The sequence below is a fragment of the Prionailurus bengalensis genome, chromosome B4, assembly GCF_016509475.1.
Source record: "Prionailurus bengalensis isolate Pbe53 chromosome B4, Fcat_Pben_1.1_paternal_pri, whole genome shotgun sequence".
Taxonomy (NCBI): Eukaryota; Metazoa; Chordata; class Mammalia; order Carnivora; family Felidae; genus Prionailurus; species Prionailurus bengalensis.
In genome coordinates, this window is record NC_057358.1 from 138,264,672 (window position 1) to 138,284,354 (window position 19,683).

General features: G+C 64.6%; 1 protein-coding gene across 2 annotated transcripts in view; it reads right to left on the reverse strand.

Moving 5' to 3' along the window:
- Positions 1 to 10,269: 10,269 nt before the first annotated feature.
- Positions 10,270 to 19,683, reverse strand: part of WNT7B (Wnt family member 7B) — a 47,621-nt gene continuing 38,207 nt past the window's right edge. For both annotated transcript variants that reach the window (XM_043562917.1, XM_043562916.1), the window contains exons 3-4: positions 17,578 to 17,849; positions 10,270 to 11,625 (exon numbers count right to left, since the gene is read on the reverse strand). In XM_043562917.1, coding sequence (XP_043418852.1) covers positions 11,146 to 11,625; positions 17,578 to 17,849 — 752 coding nt within the window. In that variant the 3' untranslated portion in view covers positions 10,270 to 11,145. The remainder of the gene's footprint in view (positions 11,626 to 17,577; positions 17,850 to 19,683) is intronic.

Below are 19,683 nucleotides of genomic sequence, written 5' to 3' on the forward strand. Positions count from 1 at the left end.
TTTATGGCATTTTCTCATCACTGAACCAATGTGTGGTACATATCCATCCACTGGGTCAACAGAACATCACCGTATTTCTGCCACACTCTAGGTCCTGTCATCGGGCCGCGGTGATGAAGGGCCAGCAAGAGTCCTATCCAAGGATGTACATGGTGGCCAAACCAACCGGAACCCTGGGGGACAAGCTGGGTGAGAGGTCTGGGGAGGGGGCCGCTTCTAAGTTTGGAGCCTGAAAGAGTCTCTGGGGGGCGCCTGGGTGGCTCAGTTGGTTAAGCATCCAACTTCGGCTCAGGTCACGGTCTCGCAGTTCATGGGTTCAAGCCCCGTGTCAGGCTCTGTGCTGACAGCTCAGCTTCGGATTCTGTGTCTCCGTCCCCCCAGCTGCCCCTCCCCAGCTCACACTCCGTCTCTCAAAAATAATAAAGAAACAAATAAATGAGTCTCTGGGTTGGTGACCGCCAAGCTGAGGCCCAAGGAGCAAAAAGGTGGCCACTCAGAGGTCTTTGGAAAGAGCATCCCAGTCAGGGAACACCTCACCTGCCCCACAGGCAGGGCCGGAGACGGGAGGAATTCTAGGGATCCTGGATAGACCCTAACCAAGTTGGAGGTGAACCAGACAGTCCTGGGCAGGAGGGGATGGGTGGGGACAGAGCAGTCACAAGAATGCTAAGGGCCGCCGCTTTACCGAATATTTATTGGGGCAACACCTCAAGGGAGGGCCCTCGGAGCCGTGGATCGTGGGGACCCCTGCCAGCCTCAGACCATTGCTTCTTTGCTGGCTCAGGAGTGTGAGCGAAGCCAGCCCAGGCCTGCTCCTCCCCAGAGGGCCCCCCCCCCCCCATCTGCCTGGTAGTCCGTGATGCAGCCGAGAGCTTGCGTTTGTCCCCGACCCCAAATTCTGGATGCAGCAGCTTCGGGTCTGTCCTCTGCCTTGGTGGACCCCTCCCGGCTTTGCCCTCTTCTCAGAAAGAGCTGCCCCTGGGGGGACTCTGTCTTCACAGAGACTTCACGGAGTCTGTGAGCCTCAGGGACATCCAGGTCCTAATCCCAGAAGCTGTCAGTGTTTCCTTCTAGGGTCCATGTGACTAAGGAAGGGTCTTGAGACGGGGGATTGTCCTGGATTACCGGAGGACCCCAAAAGGGATCACAGGGGACCTTCCGAGGGGGCGCTCTGACGCGCCCAGAGGAGCCGGCCACGCGAGGAGGAGCACAGACAGATGAGCAGGTGCTGGCCTTGAAGGGAGTGACACGGCCACGAGCCCAGGCTGCTGGCAGCCACCGGGAGCAGGAGCAGAGTCTCGCGGGGAGGCCCCCCTGCCGACACCCTGGCTTCGAACCCTGGTCTCAGAACCGTGAGAAAGTTCACTGTTGTTCAGAGCTGCCCCAGTTGCTGTCATTGGTCAGGGCGGCCCTGGCCCTGGCGAGAGAGCCATGCCCCCTCCTTCCCCAGCACCCCTGCTCCCGCGCAGCTCAAACACCCCGCTGCCTGTCCCTGAGGCCGGGAGCGCTTTGGGGATGTCTCCCTCGTGTCTGCTTCCCAGGGACACAGCCCGGACGCCGTGGCAGAACAATCGGAACGAGCCCTCCCAAACGGGGGGTGGACTGTCCCCCAGCGTCGCCCGTGGAGGGTCGGTCCCGGGGCCACAGGGAATCCTGAGCTGGGGAAGGTTTCCGCAGAGCAGGAATTTTCCGAAGGCCGGATTTCCAGGCCTGCGGCCCGTACAGAGGGGCAGGGCGTCACGACGGGGCTGGAGGGACACCGGCCGGCCAAGCAGGGAGCAGGGCGGGAGGTGGGAAGTTGCCCGGCTAGTTCCCTAAAGGACAGCGAGGGTAGGCGGGGCCGGGAGGCTCCTGGAGCCGCAGGGTGGGGTCCCCCGGAGGGAGCGCAGGGTGGGGCATGTGGGGACAGGCGAGACTTCCTCCAAGCCAGCGTGGCTCAGCCGAGCGTGTGCTTCAGGCCCCAAACCCGCCACCCGAGCCCTTTTAAGAATAAAAACAAATATTTGTGTTGCATGCTGTGTGTGTGTTGGGGTTTAGTTTTCTTCTGGAGGCTAAAAATAGGGGCGTCTCAGCGTCCCTGCGGGGATTCCTCCCCCCACCCCTGCGCCCCACCCCGTGTTGTGCAAGGCCTGGCCTGGCCCTCCGGGGCTCCTGCCAAGTTTTGACTTAACTGTCAGTGACAGGGCTATGAAGGTATCAGAAGATGGTGAGGGGATGAACGTGCCCATTATGGCTGCGCAGGAGGCATGTCTTCGCCGGCCGGCCACACCCAGGTGGGCAGGCGCAGGGCCGGGGGCACCCACCCTTCACCCGACAGGAATGACCCCCCCCCCATTTCAGAGTAGACAGACAACAATAACCCAGCCCGTGGGGGTAGCACAGAGCACCTGGTGCAGACCAGGACATCCTGAAAGACGTGTCATCAGGGCCACAAGGAGGGAGGCCGGAGGGCCTGGAGGAGGGTAGAAGGGAGGGGTGGATGAAAAGCCTGCAGGCCTGTGAAGAATGGGGGCTAAGTGGGCAATGTAATGGGCCAGTTCAAGGGGTCTGAGCGGGGTGAGGGCCCTCCAGACGGCCCTGTGGCACCTCAGGCCCAGGTGTCCCAGCTACACAAGGCAGGATTCCAGGGGTACGGCCGGGACATGGACCCGGGGGGTCCTCGGGGAGGGGGTCTGCCAGGATGCAGGTAGGAGTCCGGGGCAAGAGGTCCCAGGGAGTCCCAGAGGGACAGAAGCAGTTAGGGGGATGTGCTGGGTGCCACCGATGAGAGCTGAGGGTCAAAGAGATCTCTGGCCACGCCGGCTAGAGAGACAGGTGACTTCATGGCCATGAAAACACCGTGAGGGGGACAGCAGGGGGCCCTGAGGACCCTGAGGCCCAGCCTCAGTCAGGGGGCAGCAAGAGGCCCCCAAGGAGAAGCGTGAGAGGAGAGGGGTACCAGCCGAGAGGGCCCTGGAGACCAGGGAGAGGCTGGGACCTGGGGCGTCTAGGCCCTGAGCCAGGAAATAGTCGTAGGGAAATTTGTAAACTGTAAAGTGTGGTGAGCATAGGAGGGCAGGCCTGCGCTGGGGCCTGTCTGGCTGTCACCTGCAAGAGGCCTGTTCACAGGCAGACTTTCCAGGGAGGTGGGGCGGGGGGGGGGGGCAGGACCGTCCCTGTTGCATGGGAGGGAAGGACGGGGAGGGTCTACCAGCCCCTACAGCACCCCTCCACTGAGGAGCCTGCCCAGCAAAGGGAGCGCTGAGCAGGGGGGTGGTGGAGGGGCTTCGCAGCTTGGGGGGGCACGTCTGGTCTTCAGTTGGCCTGGATGGGGAGGGGGGCGGGGGGTGAGGGGGGCAGCTGCTGACTTCCGCTGACTCATCACCAGCCATCTCCCTGGCCCCTGGTCACGGGCCCTAGGCGGACACTCTCTTCCTATCCTACGGAGGGGAGACTGAGGCAGAGTGGGGCCAAGGTCACACAGGCAGGAAGTATTGGACCCAGAGCCCCCTCGTGCTCCCCGGGGCCCAGCTGTCAGGGCCACGCCTTTGATCCAAGGCTACACGGGTGAAGACAGGTCAGGTGCTCTCCCAGCCTCCCTCTGAGCAGCAGGCTGGACTGAGTCCTGGGCTAAGTCCCTCCCCACTGCCCTCGAGGGACAGCCGGGGCTGAGCGTGCGATCGGCCTTCTCTGGCCGGCCCTTCTCTGCAGATCCCTACCCAAGGCCCGAACTCCCCTCCGGAAATGCCGCTGCGTTGTCTGCAAAGTGCGCCCAGGTTCTCCACTCTCCCCCTTCCCGCCTGGACTATTTCAGTAGCTTTCCCACCCCTGTCCCTGCTTCCAGGCTGCAGGGAGGAGCCCCTCACACTTTCCATAAAGAATGTGGTCTCACACCCCCTCCGGACCGTCGGCTCCCTTTCGTGGCTTCCCCTGCACCTGACACGTGGCGGGGGAGCACAATATTTGTGGAAAGAATGAACAACCATGAGGCAAAGAGACTCTCGCCTCCAGAGGGAACGCCAATGTCAGGACAAGAGGAGAGGGCAGTCTTCCCAGAACCGGACCCTGCCCGCCCTCCTGCCTGGCCCAGAACTGTGACCTCTCCCACCTCTCTTCAGTAGCTCTGGCCATGAGAAAGTTCTCCTGATACGGCCTGAGGCCTGCCCCCCGCTGGGCCTCCTGGGCTGCCCCAAAGTCTCCCCCATGAGGCACTGGCGGACCCTCCACTAGAGACAGGCCCTTTGAGATGTCCCTCCCTCTAATGGGCACTCTCCCAGCTCTGGAAATAGTCTTGGTGACTCAGATATGTCGCCACCAACGGCCCTCCCTCTCCCAGAGTCCTTGTCATTGAGATTTCATTGATCTCTCTTTCCTGGGAAGCAGGTGTGAAACAGCCCGCCCACGCCCACGCCCCTGATAGGACATGTTGACGAGGCTGCCCCCACTCCGTCAGCAGGCAGGGCGCTCCCTCCCAGGTTGGTCGACAAGGAGAAGCTTGGGGTCCTGGTGCGGGCTTGTTAGCCCAGAGAGGGCAGGCACGGGGAGCCTGGGGGGCGGCCTGCCCAGTGCTCACCCAGACGGGGCTCCTCCTGGCTCTGACAAGGACCCTGGGATCCACCAGAGTCCAAATAGAGCAAATGAAGCCCAGAGGAGGCCCATGGAGGCCCGTCCTCGAATGTTTTCATTGAGCTGGTGGGACCTCGGAAAACAGCCCACGGCCTGGCAAAGCCTTGGTAACCAAGAGCCCTGGCCCCCCGAGCCCAGCAGAGGGACCTGGACGGAGGGGCGGCGATGTCAGCCCTCGCTCCCCGCACGCTTCGCGGCCCGAGGACTCTCATTTGAGACACTTTCCCACTGGAAAACAGGGGCTCCAAACAGCAGCCTGGGTGTCAGAGAAGCCAGCTGGCATGCGGGCCTTTGCCCAGAAGGCACGAGACCGTGTTGGCCACAAGAAGAAGGGGGGCCGGGAATGCTCCTGTCAAATGCTGGAAACTGTGAGGCTCAAGTGCCTTCCAGAGGGTTCTGGAACCCTATCGGGCATGGGGTAGCCCTTCAAGCTCTGTTCTCCTCGCTGCCCGGCACCCCCAAACCCCATGCTCCGCTGTCCACACAGTTACCCCGGGACCCACGAGAGCGCCTCTGGCCTCCGTTCCTGTGCCCGAAGCGTCTCTTTCCCTTCTGCATCCTTCCCACCTCCTTCCTTCCATCCCGTTTCTTCTGGGGCCCAGCCTGGATGCCAGCTCCCCCAGGAAGCCTTTGCTGACCACCCCAAGGTCCACCCAAGGCCGGGTTCCACACTCCGCTGCCCTCCAGACCCCACTTCCCTCCATGGCAGCCTTGGGTATGGGGGGCTGACAAGGCCCGTTTGTTCACCATTCCGTCCGCCATCCTGGGTGCTGATTAGGAGAAGACCTCATCGCCCGTTCAGCTCCGGAAGCCCTCAACACCTAGCTGAGCTCTGGGCACTGAGGAGCCCAGCAATGACGGGCGAGGGAACGGAGGGGCGTGTGAGTGGATGGATGTCGTACCCTGTCCTGCTTGGTGGAAAAGCCAGGGGCTCAGGAGCCAGAAGTGAGGGTTTGAGCCAGAAACCAGGAGAGGGGCCTTGAGCAAACCACCCCCCCCACCCAGCCCACACAGGCCGAGCCAGCAGAATGGCGTCAGCGGCGGCCCCGCACCAGTGGCTCAGGCAGGGGGCTCCTGGGCTGCTTCCTTGCAAGGCCGTGAGGGCGTTCCTTTCTACAAGGTCCCAGATGGCTGTGGGATTCCAGCTGTGCCCAGAGAGGCGTGAGGCCCAGATCACACGGGGAAGGGCCAGCCGGGGCAGCCGGCCAGGCAGTTCTGGCCTGGGTGCTGTTCACCCCTGGGGCCCTGGGAGCAGTGCTTGCCCAGGGCGCACGGTAAAGGAGCCCTGAGCCCCAGTATGTGCCAACCACCCGCCCACCGCCCAGGCCTCTGCTGGGCACTGCTGTGGGTTCCAAGCCTACAACCCTCTTGGGCCTTCCTAGACCGCAAGACCCTGGGATGCCCGGGCCAGGCTGCTGAGTCCCCGGGCCCTGAAGACCAAGGACACAATGGGCAGGCAGGCGGCATCCCAGAGAAGGAAGGTGGGCGCAAGCTCAGACCCAGAGGAGGGAAAGGGACCGGGACAGCAGTGGGCGAGACCCAGGCTGACATCCAGCTGAACTTCCTGGCTCCTGGCGGCCCTGTTCCTGGCTTGGTGCCTCCCGGGAGCGGTCCTGACTGCTCCGCTCAGGGGAACTCGCACTTGTCCTGTTTGCCTGAGTGCAAAGAGCGACAGCCCCACTCGCCTCTCTTCCCCAGCCCGCCTGCCTCCCAGCTCTGGGCGTTGGGAAGTTCACCCAGATGTCTAATCCAGATCCTGCCTGCTGTCTTCTAGCCCCGTCTTTCCCGTTCTGTCCTCAAGACAGAGCATTGCCCTCACCTCCTCCCCAGGACCAGCCTCAGCCATTCCCTTCCCGCACATCTCTGTACGGCCTTGGGCAACACCCCAGGGCCTCAGTTTCCCCTCATGAGATGAGTTGGGTAGAAGGAAGACCCCAGAGGACACGAATTCCAACCCTGATTCTGCCTCTGCTGGCTGTGTGACCTTGGACAGAACACTCGATTCTCTGTGCCTAGGTTTTCCCATCTGCAAAATGGAGCCAGCGCTGACCCATGTGGGGAAGGGGTGAAGGTTGTGGTTACCTGTGAACCGCACTCAGCGTCTGGCACGGTGGGGGGTGTTCAATATTCCACAGAGCTTCTCAGGACCCTAGGCCTGCTGGGGTGCAGGGACAGTCACAACAGTGACATCCCCGTCCATCAGGGTGAAAGCCGGAATGGAGAGTGAAGGAGAGGGCAGGAGCCCCAGCAAGCTTGGGGGTGGGCAGTGGGGGAGATCCTGGGCTTGCTAAAGCCCTCGAGCAGAGTGTGGGCACGGGCAGCCTTCACGCAGAGAAGGAGGGAGCCGGGCTTGGCCGGCACAGCTGCTCCCCCGTACCCATTCTAGAGAGGAAAACCGAGCGAGGCTCAGAGCTGTGGAAGCACCCGCCCAAAGCCCTTTCCTGTCTCCCAGGCTCTCGGCCAGCAGCTGCCCTCGAGAACAGGCTGCCGCTCAGGGCGGGAGAGCCAAGTGAGGAGCCAGAGTCCCTAGAGGTCAAGGCCAGGCACGAGCCACCTCTGTTCCCAGGGCCCAGCCCAGCACCCAGCCTCCGGCACCACCGAACCAAGGGAACGAGCAAGGAAGAAATGAATGAATGGGTGGTAATGTCCCCACATCCTGCGGCGGAGCCCATGTGACTCGCTCCTGTGGGGTGACTCTGCCTTCCTGGAGCACAGCGGGCAGGCAGGTCTGGAGAGGGAGCATCCCTGGTGAAGGTGGGGAGACAGGAAGCTTCGTGGCCAGCTAAAAGCAGAGTGGCCAGAGCCCAGGGGGCAGGGGTGTCACCCCGATGGTGATGAGCCACCGTGGTGGAGGGTGGGGGCTGCCTGTGGATGCTCCTGAAATCGCAGCCTCAGAGGCAGAGCCTCAGGCTGGGGGTCAGGTGGGCCCCCAGGCGGGCTGGGCGGTGTGGGCTCGACGCCTCGGGCAGGGCCCCTCGGAGGATGTGCCGGGCGGCCCTGGGAGGCCGGGGCTGGGGTTGAACCGTGGCCAAGAAGTAAGTACAGTCTGGGCACCGGGGCCCGGGCATTCTCGAAGCTCCTTCCTCATTCCTGGCCCTGTGGGAGTAGCCGGACCCCGGCGTTCCGAGGCAGCCACCACCGCGGATTTGCTTACCGTCTCGCAGGGAACCGGGGCCTCCTGCCAAACTAGCCAGCCCGGGGCCCGGGCCCCACGGGCCCCCCCAACCACTGAGTGCTGGCCTGGGCCCCCTCCTGCTCTCAGATGAGGACACTGAGGCCATATATCGAGTAGGGCCACCTTAGAAGCTGTCCACGCCCGAGTAGGAAGGAATGGGCTTGGGCTGCAAGTCCAGGGTGTTTTGCGTCGGCCTCCCGGCCTCCACACCCCACAGGAACACGTCCTTCTCGGAAAGCCCACCTGGTGGCCTCTCCACTGGGATCCGGGTCCAGGGCCAGGCTCCGTGGGTGCCCTGGCGGGCACAGCGTGGAAGGGGCTTGTTTGATCAGCGGTTCCGCCCGATGCCAGGCTGCTGGGACAGCGGGCAGCGGCCAAACCGGCCCCGCCGCATGCCTTCCGGCCCTCGGCAGGAATGCCATTCATCCCTCCCGTGCTCACACGGTTACCGCAGTGTTGAGGCCCGGTGGCACCCGGGCCTCTAGGGAGAAGCAGCAGAGCCTGGTGGCCAGCCAGGGGCTGCCGGGGGCCTCGGGCCATCTGCCCACGACTGGAGAGGGCGAGGAGCACCCCACGGGGGGCACCTGAACCAAACCCCACGAGACACAACTGACGCATCCATAGGGGTCCTGTGGCCGGCCGGGGTCAGAAGAAGAAAGAACACACAGGGGAGACACATGGGGCCAGGGCCTCCTGGCTGTGGGTCCTCCACTCCTAAGCGCCCCCCCCCCCGGTGTTCTCCTAAGAACAGCCCCCACCCAGATCCATGCATTGGCTCTGGCACCATACCCATGGCCTCCTGACCTCACATCCTGAGCCCAGACTGTCCAGAGAGGCCTCGGGTCTATGTCCGGCCACCACCAGTGGCCCTTGCTGGGTGTGGTGGCCCCAAAGGTGCCCGGAGGCTGGCGCGACTCAAGGCCTCGCTTGGGACCCGGGCAAAGGTGTGAGAATGGAGACACGTGGGCATCATGCCAGCCCAGCCTGCAGAAAGGGGTAAGGAATCAGAAGGGTGGGGGCACCTGAGGGCCAGGGGGCTTAAGGCTCAGGGCCGGTCCTCAATGGACAGCACACGCATCCCCACCCCCCGGGGACAAGAGCTGCAGGGGCGTCGCACGGGCTCCACGCACACTCACTTCTGATTCCAGCTTTATTGGAGCTGGGCGCTCCCCTCCAGGGAAGGCAAGACACAGCCCGTCGGAAACCCAGCAGCTCTCCTGAAGTGGGAGGAGCTACGGGGACGACGCAGTGCCCAGACCGCCACCGCCCCACGAGGGCCGCACGAACCCCCGTTCACCCAAGGGAAGGGTCGCTGCTGACAGTTAAGGAGGGCAGGGTCTCAGCGGAGGTGCCTGGACAGTGCGCGTGACTCAATGGCATCAGGAGGCCCCAAGAGTCTGTTTCAAGCAGGAGGAGGAGCCTGGCTCCGGGGAATGCTTGAGGCTGTCCCCTCCCTCCAGTACCCAGTGTAGGTCACAATAATTTAAAAGACATGATAGACACTTTAACGCTATATAACAATATAAGTTAACCAGGTTCCTTGGCAGAAGGTGCTGGGCCTGTGGACTCAGTGGTGTCCTGGGACCCGGGGAGGCGGGGCGGGGGAGGGGGTGCTGCGCAGGTCGGGGGCATTCACGGCAGCCAGGAAGTGCCCAGAACAGCGGCTAATGGCGTGTCCTGGCACCATCAGGGGCACAACAGGGTGGACGCCAGGGCCCAGACAGTGTCACTCACCCCTGGCTAATGTCTCGCCCACTTGGCCGGGCAGCGGCCTGAGGACACATTTCCACAGGTTTCTACAAGTAAATACCCTATATTTGGGTGGGGGAGGGCACAGGAGCAGTGGTGGGCACACCGGGAGCCAGCTGCACACCATCTTGCTGGCAGGTTCACCTCCTCTGGGCTTCAGACTCCCCAGGGGAGGGTGGGAATGTTCGCAGAGGATGCATCGCCCCAAGTCCCAGGGTTTGGGCCCCTCCCCACCCTGCCCGTGGTTTAGAACCGAGCGGGACCCTTCTCGTCCTCCTCTCCCAGGTTTCAGGGAGAGTTGAACTTTAAGAGGAGGGTGTGCATGGGGGGGACCCTGGGGGAGGTGTCTGGAGGGCAGCAGGTGGGGAGCTCTGGCCAAGCGTCCTCGTGGATCCAAGTTTTCTCAGCATGGGGATCAGGGCCAAAGGAGTAGGACTGGGCACGGGGCCACTAGAGAAATCCCAGCAGGCACCTCTGAGGGTGTAGGTCCCAGTGTGGCTGGCATCAGGGGATGAGGGGAGCAGCCAGATTTCACAAAACATGGGGTCAGTCTCATGCCAACCTGGATGTCCCCAGAGTAGGTCTTCCAGGGTCAGGAGCCCTGGCCTGGGGGGTCAGGATGTCCGAGCCAAGGCAGGAGCCTCCACTCACGGCCTCGGGGCCTCTGGCTAATTCTGAGCCATTCTGGGCCTCAGTGTCCGCATCTGCCAAAGGCAGCGCCCCGCCCCCCGCCCCGCCCCGAACCACCCCCACCCCACCAGCCCGCCACCAGCACACTGCTGTCCTAGGGTTTCAGCTGGCTCCAGGGGGGCAGGGGGCTCTGTAAACTGGGTGCCAGGCCGGAGGGGGGACCGGGAGGGTGACAGCATCGGGGAGGGAACACAGCACTCCTGGAACCTGACATAGGTGACACTTTGATTTGTTGGATGTGATTTTTTAAAAAGAAGGATCCCTGCTGGTGGCTCCCCTCAGAGGCCCCCCTGGGGGCAGGGCCAGGAGGGAGCTGGGCACGGAGATGCTCCCTGGGGTCTAGAGAGGCGGGGACAGGGAGCAGAGGGCCACAAGGGAATGCGCTAACACGGAGTACAGAGTTAGGACTGGCTATGCCTTAGTGCTAAGAATCCTTTTCTGATACTAAGAAAACATAAATAAAATGTGTCAGCATCTGCCCAGACCACCCGGGGCGGGGGGAAGCCCTGTGGCTGATGCGGCCAGGGAAAAAGTCCCGCGGGGAGGGGGCGGGGGTGGTCAGCCGGCATGGCACATCCATGTCCGTGCCACAAGGTGGGGGAGGGGGACACTCAGAGTCTTGTCGTCACTTCGCTTTCCAGGACGTGTGTCCTTGGGGTTCAATTCCCCAGAGAAAAGAACAAGAATTCGCTGGGCGCCCCACCGGGGACACCGGTGCCATCGGCCTTGCCCTCTGGGCATCGCTCGACCACCGGAAGTGACGAGAAAGGCGGGAAGGAGCCCCTGCGGGCAGCGAGCGGGCGCCGGTGGGAGCAGCCCTCCCGCGCCCTGAGCTCCCCGCCGCCCCCCACCCCGCAGCCAGCAGGGCGGGGGGCGGGGGGAGGGGCGGGGGCGCGCGCGTGCCGGCGGCGGGGGCGCGCGTGCGCTCACTTGCAGGTGAAGACCTCGGTGCGCTCGCTGCAGGTGTTGCACTTGACAAAGCAGCACCAGTGGAACTTGCAGTTGCACTGCCACACCTTGGTGTACTGGTGGGTGTTGTAGCCACGGCCGCAGCACATGGTGTCGCAGCCGTCCGCGCCCGGCGACGTGCGGTTGCACAGGCGGCCCTGAGTGCCCACGCTGCCCGTGGCCGCGTCCTCCTCGCAGTAGTTGGGCGACTTCTCGATGTACACCAGGTCCGTCTCCATGGGCTTCTGGTAGCTGCGCAGCTGCTTGATCCGCAGGAAGGTGGGCTGCCGCAGGCGGCTGGCCCGCACCACCTCCACCTGCACCGCGGCGTTGTACTTCTCCTTGAGCAGGTGGCCCACCTCGCGGAACTTGGGCAGCGTGGTCCAGCACGTCTTGGTGGTGCACGAGCCCGACACGCCGTGGCACTTGCACTCCAGCTTCATGCGCTCCTCCAGGACCTGCGGGCGACAGGGCGGGGCTCAGCGTGGGCGTGGCCGGGCCCGGGCGCCCCGCCCCCAGCCCTGCGGCACCTGCGGGCGACCGGGCGGGGCTTGGTGCGGGCGTGGCCGGGCGCCCCGCCCCCAGCCCTCCGGGACCTGCGGGCGACTGGGCGGGGCTTGGTGCGGGCGTGGCCGGGCGCCCCGCCCCCAGCCCTCCGGGACCTGCGGGCGACTGGGCGGGGCTTGGTGCGGGCGTGGCCGGGAGCCCCGCCCCCAGCCCTCCGGGACCTGCGGGCGACCGGGCGGGCGGGGGCCCAGTGTGCTCACCCGCAGGGCCTGGGCGTCCCCGCTCCCACTTGCCTCCGTCCTCCAGGGCTCCCCCACTTCTCGCTGTACGACCACACCTAAGTGCCTCCCCTTCCTGAGCCTCCATCTCCTCGTCCGTTTAATGGGGCTGCTGACCGTAGGTCCCTACTGCAGAGGACCTTACGAGGGTCCAGTGAGAGTGTCCAGAACGTGGCAGAACACGGCGGATGTTTATCAAACGTGGTTCACTAAATCCTCACAACCCTTCAGGTCAACGCGAGGAGGAGGAAGCCGAGGCTCAGCCACGCGGCTTGCCGCGTGCAGGTCACAGGGCAGCAATGTGGCGAAGCTGGTATCGCACCCAGCCCGGCGGTGATCCAGGCCCAGCAACAGTAGGTGCTTATTAATTGCAGATCCCCACCCTTCCATCTCTCCACTCCCTGCCCTCATGCCTGGGGTAGGGCCTGGCACGTAGTTGGTGCTTAATAAATGGCTGGCTGTTCAACGAAAGCCTGGTGCTCGCACCCAGCTCTGCGCGTGTTTGCTGAAGGGCGGAGGGGGTGGACGAGCAGGAGGTGAGTGCACGGGTCAGCGAGGCCCAGGCGTGCCATCTGCTGGGAAGCCGGCCCCCGGCCGGTGTTGTTCTTTCTCCCCAGCTCCCCGAGGGCCCACAATGGGTGCAGGGTGTGTTTTCCTTGGGCCTCCCTCCGTGGTCCCGGAAGGCCGGTTCCCAGAGCCAGCCCTGACCCCAGGTACTCATTTACCTGGATCGAAAGGACCCTGCCAGCCGGCCTGATTAAAGATGGGGAATCATTAGCTGCCGCCCCACCGTTGCAGAAGGGCCATTTGTCAGCTGTCCGGGCTCTGGTGGCCTCACTTCAGCAGCCCAGCCCTGAAGGAACTTGGCCACTCTCTGCTTCCTGGGCCGGAACCCCAGCCCTGGCCCAGACCAGGAGACCCATAGCGAATGAATGAATGAATGAATGAATGAAAGAAACATCCCACAGGGCCAGCTACCATCCCATTTTCCCCACCCTGGCTGCCTGGGGCTCTGGTCCTCGGCAAGGACCTGGGGGCTCCCAGCCCGGTGTGGGAGGGAAGAGGAAGCCGACACAAACGGGCGCTCTGAGAGCCTACCCCTGCCGTGGTAAGAGGGCTTCCTGGAGGCGGGGTGCCTGCATGGGGTGTGGATGCAGGAGCAGAAGCTCTTTAGGCAGAGGGGAAGGTCTTCCCGGAATGCAGCGCAAGGTCCGCAGAGGAAAAGCTCAGCCCACGTGCGCATCACATGGGTGCTGGGTGGGCCCTGAGGCTGGTGTCTAGGACCTGGGGGTGGGTGGGATTCCCTCCCGTGGATGATGTCCGGGGGCTGGAGGCCCGGGAGGCTGGGAGGAGGAGGGGGCGAGGGGGAGGGGGAGGCTGATGTCCTACCAGGGGAGGGCTGAGTGGGGGAGGGCCCCAGCACCCCGGGGGGAAGGAATATTCAGAACTGGAATTGCAGGACAAGGGGTGTCTGGGTTGAGGGCACGAACCGGAAGTCAGCTCTGGGGGTCTAGGTGAAGGGCGGGTTGCCCCCCACCAAGGGAACGCATGTCTGGACCTCCTGCCTGCCTCCTACCCTTCTCTCCACACTTCTGTTCATCCTGGCCAGACCTCTCTTTCCCCTCCCTCACCCTTACCCCATACTCATTTTTCATCAATCCTCCCCCACTAACCTGCCCCTCTCTTGCCCTGGCCACACCGCCCTGCCACCTATGCCCCTCGGCCTAAGAGTGGCCCGATGGATGCCTCTCTCAGAGTCCCCAGCCTGGAGGGCAGTGCCCCCTACCCCGGGCTGCTGGCCCAGGAGATGCCTCCTGAGGCTGTGATGGCCTGAGACCTGGCAGGGGTATCCAGGCCAGCCGGACCAGCCTCATTGCTGCAGCCTGCAGGACGGCTGCCCCCTCCCTCCCCCTGCCCCCCGCCCCCCCCCCGCCCATCTCCCCATCCTCTTCAAGGCCAGGCAGCCCAGCCTCCACCGCCTGCCCTCCTGCCCACCCGCCCAGGCACGTTCGGACCCTGCACGGCCAGGCCGGTGACGGTGGGCAGATGGAGCCGACTGGGCAGCTGTTTGCAAAGCAAGGAGACGCATCCTCGCTTGGCTGGGTCCCCGGGGCCTGAGCCTCTCCTGGGAAGTGATCACAGGATTCAAGAATGTGCCGTTTCCGTCTCCAGTGGCCTCAAGATAAGAGTGACAGCAATGGTGGCGCCAGCCCTGCTGCCCCAGGAGACCACCTGGGAGGGTGCGGGGTGACCTGGCCTCGCCCAGACAAGCGGGGCCTCGGTTTCCCCGGACCCAGGCTGTGTGGTGGGGGGGGGGGGGGAGCCTCCAGGAAAAGGCCAAGCTCATGTTCTTTCTGCAGTAAGGGTGCGGCCTGTGCTCCAGGAACAGCTGTGGCCAGGTGGGGGGGGGGGGGGGTCCCGGCATCCTAGAGGAGGCGATTCACACTCCACTCCAGCAACAGCCGCGGGCAGGCGGCTCTGAGCCTGGGGCCACAGAGGGACGTGACACATTTGTTTCTGGGCCCTCACTGGTGGCCTGACCCTCCGTGGGCCTGCGAGGCCCCGGGGGATGAGGCCCACATCTGCTTCGCCCTCTGACCTGGGCGTAGGCATCAGGTGAAGCTGTCTGCTCAGTGCCCGGGCCGTGAAGGAGAGGGGTGGCCACACGGTCCGGCCAGCCTGGGGGCCTGGCATGGCCGGCAGCTTCCCAGCTGGGGACTTCGCAGAAGTCACCCCTCCCTGGACCTGGGTTTTCACCCAGACGATGGGAAGGACGTGCCCCCTGGGGCACGACCTCGATGAGGTCGGGTAGGGGCTGCGCCCAGCTGATGGGGGTCCTGCCCCAGCTCCCGGTGCCATCACTGACTTCAGACCTCCGTCACCCACGAGAGGAGTCCAAAGCCATCCTGATAACAGTGCCCAGGACTGGCCCACTGAGGATGTGGTGAACTGAATAGTGTCTCCCCGAAATTTACGTCCACTCAGAACCTCAGTATGTGACCTATTTCCTTATTTGGAAAATAGGTCTTTCCAGGTGTAATTAAGGCTCGAGATGAGGCCATCCTGGACCAGGGTGGGCCCTAACTCCGAGGACACATGTCCTTGTAAGGGACAGAAGGGAAAAAACAGACCCAGAGGTTGGGGACCATGTGCAGAGGGGGGCAGCCAGGATAATGAGGCCACAAGCCGAGGAGCGCCTGGGGCCGCGGGGAGAGGCAGGCAGGGTCCTACTCCAGAGCCATCACGGGGAGCGGTGGCCCTGCTGGCACCTGGATTCAGGACTTCCGGCTCTAGAACTAGGAGAATAAATCTCTGTCGCTCTGAGCCACCCAGGCCGTGGGACTTCGTGTCGTACCAGTCAGCTTGTTTCCCACCCGCCTTGCTGACCTCCGGGGCCCTGAGCAAGTGGGAGGGGGCGGGGTGGCCTGGACAAACTAGGGTGGGGACCAGGGCACCCCAGCACTGGTGGGGGCGGGGAGACCTGTGAAGATCCAGACCCAGTTGTTGTGGAAACCTCAAAAGCTACAGCTCCCCCTCACTGCCACCCCCAAGCTCCATGCTAGCGGGAGCAGGAGGATCCCCGCCCCCCAGGGTCACGGCCTTTGCCAAAGGCTCAGACCACACGTGTGCTCCCCAGCTCAGGGTCGGGGGCCGTTGGAAGGGCAGTGGGGGAGGGGCACAAGGTTCGCTGTGTCCGCTGCGCAGACGAGCAGACCGAGGCTCCGAGGAAGACTCACACGCAGTCAGGGGCAGCACCGGCCGGCACCAGAATCCTGGCAGCTGAGCCCTGTGGAGCCCTTTCCTGTGACCGCCCTGCCCTGATGGGCCCTCCCCTCCTCCTCCGCATCTCAGTTTACGGCTTCACGGTTCAAGACCCCACGCGCTGACCTGCCTCCACCCAGGCCCCCTGGCCCTCAGGCTGCTGGGATCACTGTCTCAGGGACCTGTCCCACGGCACCTGTCGCCCAGAGGCCAGAATCCGGCCTGGCCCTCGCGGCCCTGCACAAGGGGCCCGTCCCACACGCCGCCACTCTAAGCTGGCCCAGAGGCCTCACTGCCCCGCAGCTGGGACCGGAATCCCACCCCCACGTCCCGGCCTTGGTTGTGCCGGTCGCTGTGCCTGGAGTGCCCTTCCCTGCATCTCTGCTGCTTATTTGGACGCTTCTCCACCAAGCACTAACCAGGGCCCAGGCCTCCGGGGACGCCAGTATCTCTGTTGCCCACCTGGGGCCTCACTGTCCTCGTGCAGAAAAGGGGATGGTGAGACCTTCCTCCCGGGGCTGTTGGAAAGCCCTTCCTCGGGACCTAAGAGGAACCTCCTCCTCCAGGGAGCCCTCCCCATGCCTCCAGGTAAACGAACCTTGCCTGCCTCTGCCTGCCACGGCACAGGTGCGGATGTGTCCGCGCCCGAAGAATGGAGCCTCCGCGCCGTGTGTGAGCTCCTCGGAGGCAAAGACTGTGTCCCTCTTTCCTTCATTCGTCCACCCGTGCACTCACTGGACGCCAAGCTAATAACCACGTCTACAAGATCAAGTCGGTCCCTGGGCCTGGCATTCAAGGCCTGCTCCGGGCAGCCGGCCCCTGCTCCCAGTGCCACCTCCCTCTCTGCCTGTGCTCTTTTCTGGCCTGCTGGGACAGCACCTCCTCCGGAGAGCTTCTGCCCCGCCCCCCGCCCCATCTCCAAGCTCTCACTGCTCCTGGATCTGTCCTCTGCACCCCTGAGTGGACCCACGTGGCACCACGGGGGCTCCCATGACCACGGCCACTCTTACTCCTTGTCTCCCGTGCCCAGCCTAGCTAACGCCAGGCACAAAGAAGGGGCAGGGGATGTTCGTCGAGCGAGTGAGCGAGCAGCTGGTGGCCTTAGCTGTGGTCCCCGCGGCAGAGGGCGGGCAAGTCTGTCCCCGCGCCTGCAGAGACCCGCAGGCCCTGGTGCCCCGGGTGCAGCCCCTGGGGCCGGGGAACCAGACCTGGAGAGGCGTTCCGCTCGGCTGGCGCTCTATCTCGGGCCATCTTGCCGCCATGGTGGCCGCTCCTCCCGGCCCAGTATCTGGGGCCCTCATCTCCCTGAGGCGGGGCCGGGCTCACCCTGACTTCTGCCCCAGTGTGGCCCTGCCTGAACGTCCTCCATGATTGCCCCACACCGCTGCACCCGCCCCCTGTGTGAAGCTGGCTGCTCCTCAAGACCTCCCAACTTGCAGTCTCCACCCTTCCTCAGGCTGCTCTCTCAGGGCAATCTGAGCCGAAGGCCACCTCCTCCGGGAAGCGTTCCTGGTGTGCTGGCACGACCCCTCTGGGACCCGGGCGGGGACGTGGGACTGTGGCCCCCACGCTGGGCCCTGGTCCCGGCCCTGCCATCCCCCAGCTGCCGGCCATGCGCACATCACTTCCTGACTCCCAGCCTCAGTCTTCCTACCTGCGAAATGGGAACAGTAAGGCCTCTGGGAGGGTCAGAGGGGCCGACCAGGCCCAGCGCCACCCACCACACACCTTTGGGGTTCAGATCCCCAAGGACCCCCCCCCCACCCCACCCCAGGAGAGGCTCAGGGCCGGGGGCGGGGGCGGGGAGCCCTGGTGAGGCGGCAGCCACCCCGCCCGCCCCCTCCCCGGACGCGCCCGCCCTACCTTCCTGCCGGCCTCGTTGTTGTGCAGGTTCATGAGGCGCCGCGCGTTTTTCTTGATCTCACGGGCGTCCACGAAGCGCCGGGAGAAGTCGATGCCGTAGCGCACGTCGGCGGAGCAGCCGCCCCACTTCCAGCCCTCCGCCTGGTTGTAGTAGCCCTGCTTCTCTCGGTCGCACCCGCAGTTGCTCAGGTTCCCCTGGCTGCAGGCGGCCGTGACCGCGTGGGCCACCCCGGCCGCGGTGATGGCGTAGGTGAAGGCGGCCTCCCGGCTCCCTGCGGGGGTGGGGGGAAGGGGTGCGTGCGGTGAGGACCCGCGCGCGCGCGCGCGCGTCTCCGCCCGCCCTGCGCTGGGCCGCCCTGGCCTCTGCGCTCGCCCTCTCTGAGTTCCGGGCTCAGCAAAGTGGGGCGGGCGGAACCCCTCCAGCAGGGCTGTGGCGAGGACAGTGGCAGGCGCGTGGCCGCGGCTCTGCCACCGGCACTCGAGACCACTGTCACCTCCTTTCCCGGCCCCAAGGGCCCCAACCCTGGGCGAGAGCAGGGGCGGGCTCTGCGAGGGGGCACTGGGGACTGTGCCCCGCCCCTCCCACTCGGCCAGCCTCCCAGCACCCACCCACCACCCTGTTCCAGGCTCTTTGCTGCCGCCTCCGTGTCTTTGACCACCCCCTGTCCCCCCATCACCAGGCCCCGGCTTCCTGGGGCTCTCCTCTCTCTCAACACCCCTGCCTGGCCCAGATGCCCCCCTGAACTGCCCAGACTTCGGGTGCCCGTCCTCCTTGCCTCCCCCACCCCCAGCCACCAGCCAGGGGGCCCACAGTGCACCTCTACCCTGCACCCTCACTGGGTCTCCTCTGCCCGAGCAGGAAAGGCCCTCAGTCCGAGCCCAGCTGGCTTCCCCATCCCCCTATTTTCGTCCCCTGCCCAAAACAACGTCTCTTTCCTTCCGGAAAGAGCTGCTCCTGTGCTCCTGGGGTTTCCTGGTCTTTCCAGGGGAATGTCCTTGCCCTTCTTGTCCAAAGCCTCATGATTTTCCAAGACCGGTTCCAATGCCTCTTCTGCCAGGTAGCCTTTCCAGACTGCCAGCCAGAAAGGGGCCTGGGCTACCTACTGCCCCCAGTCACGGATCTGACTCTCCCTGCACCTGATGCTGTCTACCCAGTTAGCCCTGTAGCTGAGCCGTCCTGGCTCCACGGGGGCCCACAGCCCCCTGGATGGAAGGGTCCAGAGCCAATTCATCTTTCTTTTCCACAGGCTCCGGCTGGGCCCTGGGCCTCCCGCCATCCTGGCCCGACCTCTCCTGCCCCTGAGCCCCGAGGCTCTCCGCAGGCCACGCCCCCGGTCTGTGAGGTCCTCAGCAGCTGGCACTGTGGGCCTGGAGCTCGGTGACGCCCCTGTAGTTGCACAGAGCCTGTGCCTGTGATCGGAAAGGCCCCTCAGAGTGCCTGACCGCTGTCCCTGCGAGTGGGGGCTAGAGTGATGGCCCCAGAGGGTCGAAGGTTAAGTCCTTTCCGTGAACATCCACTAAGCACCACCCTGCATGCCAGCTGTGTGATCGGCCTTGAATGTGTGCTCTGGGGTCCCCTCCTCACCTACAGCCTGCTGGGGGGAGCTCGCCTCGGTGGGCTTCCTGTTCCCTGGGGGTCCTCCCATCTGGGCTGAGGACCTGTTGGTCTTAGAGACCCAGTGCAGAGGAAGCTTTGGTCGACCTCTGCCACCAAGGAGGAGGCACAGCTTCCTGAAAACGTCCGTCCTCTGAGAAGAGCTAAGGGAGGTCTGCAAAGGACACAGGGTCCAGCCCCTGCTCCTCTCCGGGCCCTTCCTGCCCACACTGTTCCCCCCACCACGCCTGCCACCACCTGGGACCTGCCAACCAGCGGCGTAGGGCGCTGTCCCCAGCACCACCCCTGTGGGAAGCGTCTGTCAGCACAGTTGCCCTTTGAGGGGCACAGAGGAGCCCCCAGCCCTGCAGCGTCGAGGCGGGCCGGCTGGGGGCTCCCAGGCAGACGCAGGGTCAAGGGAGAATATGGGGCTCTCCCTCCCCAGCTCTAAATCAGGCCGAGGCTACCCGAAGGGAAGGGTGTCGGGTGCAAAGTGGTTACCAGACTCCCTG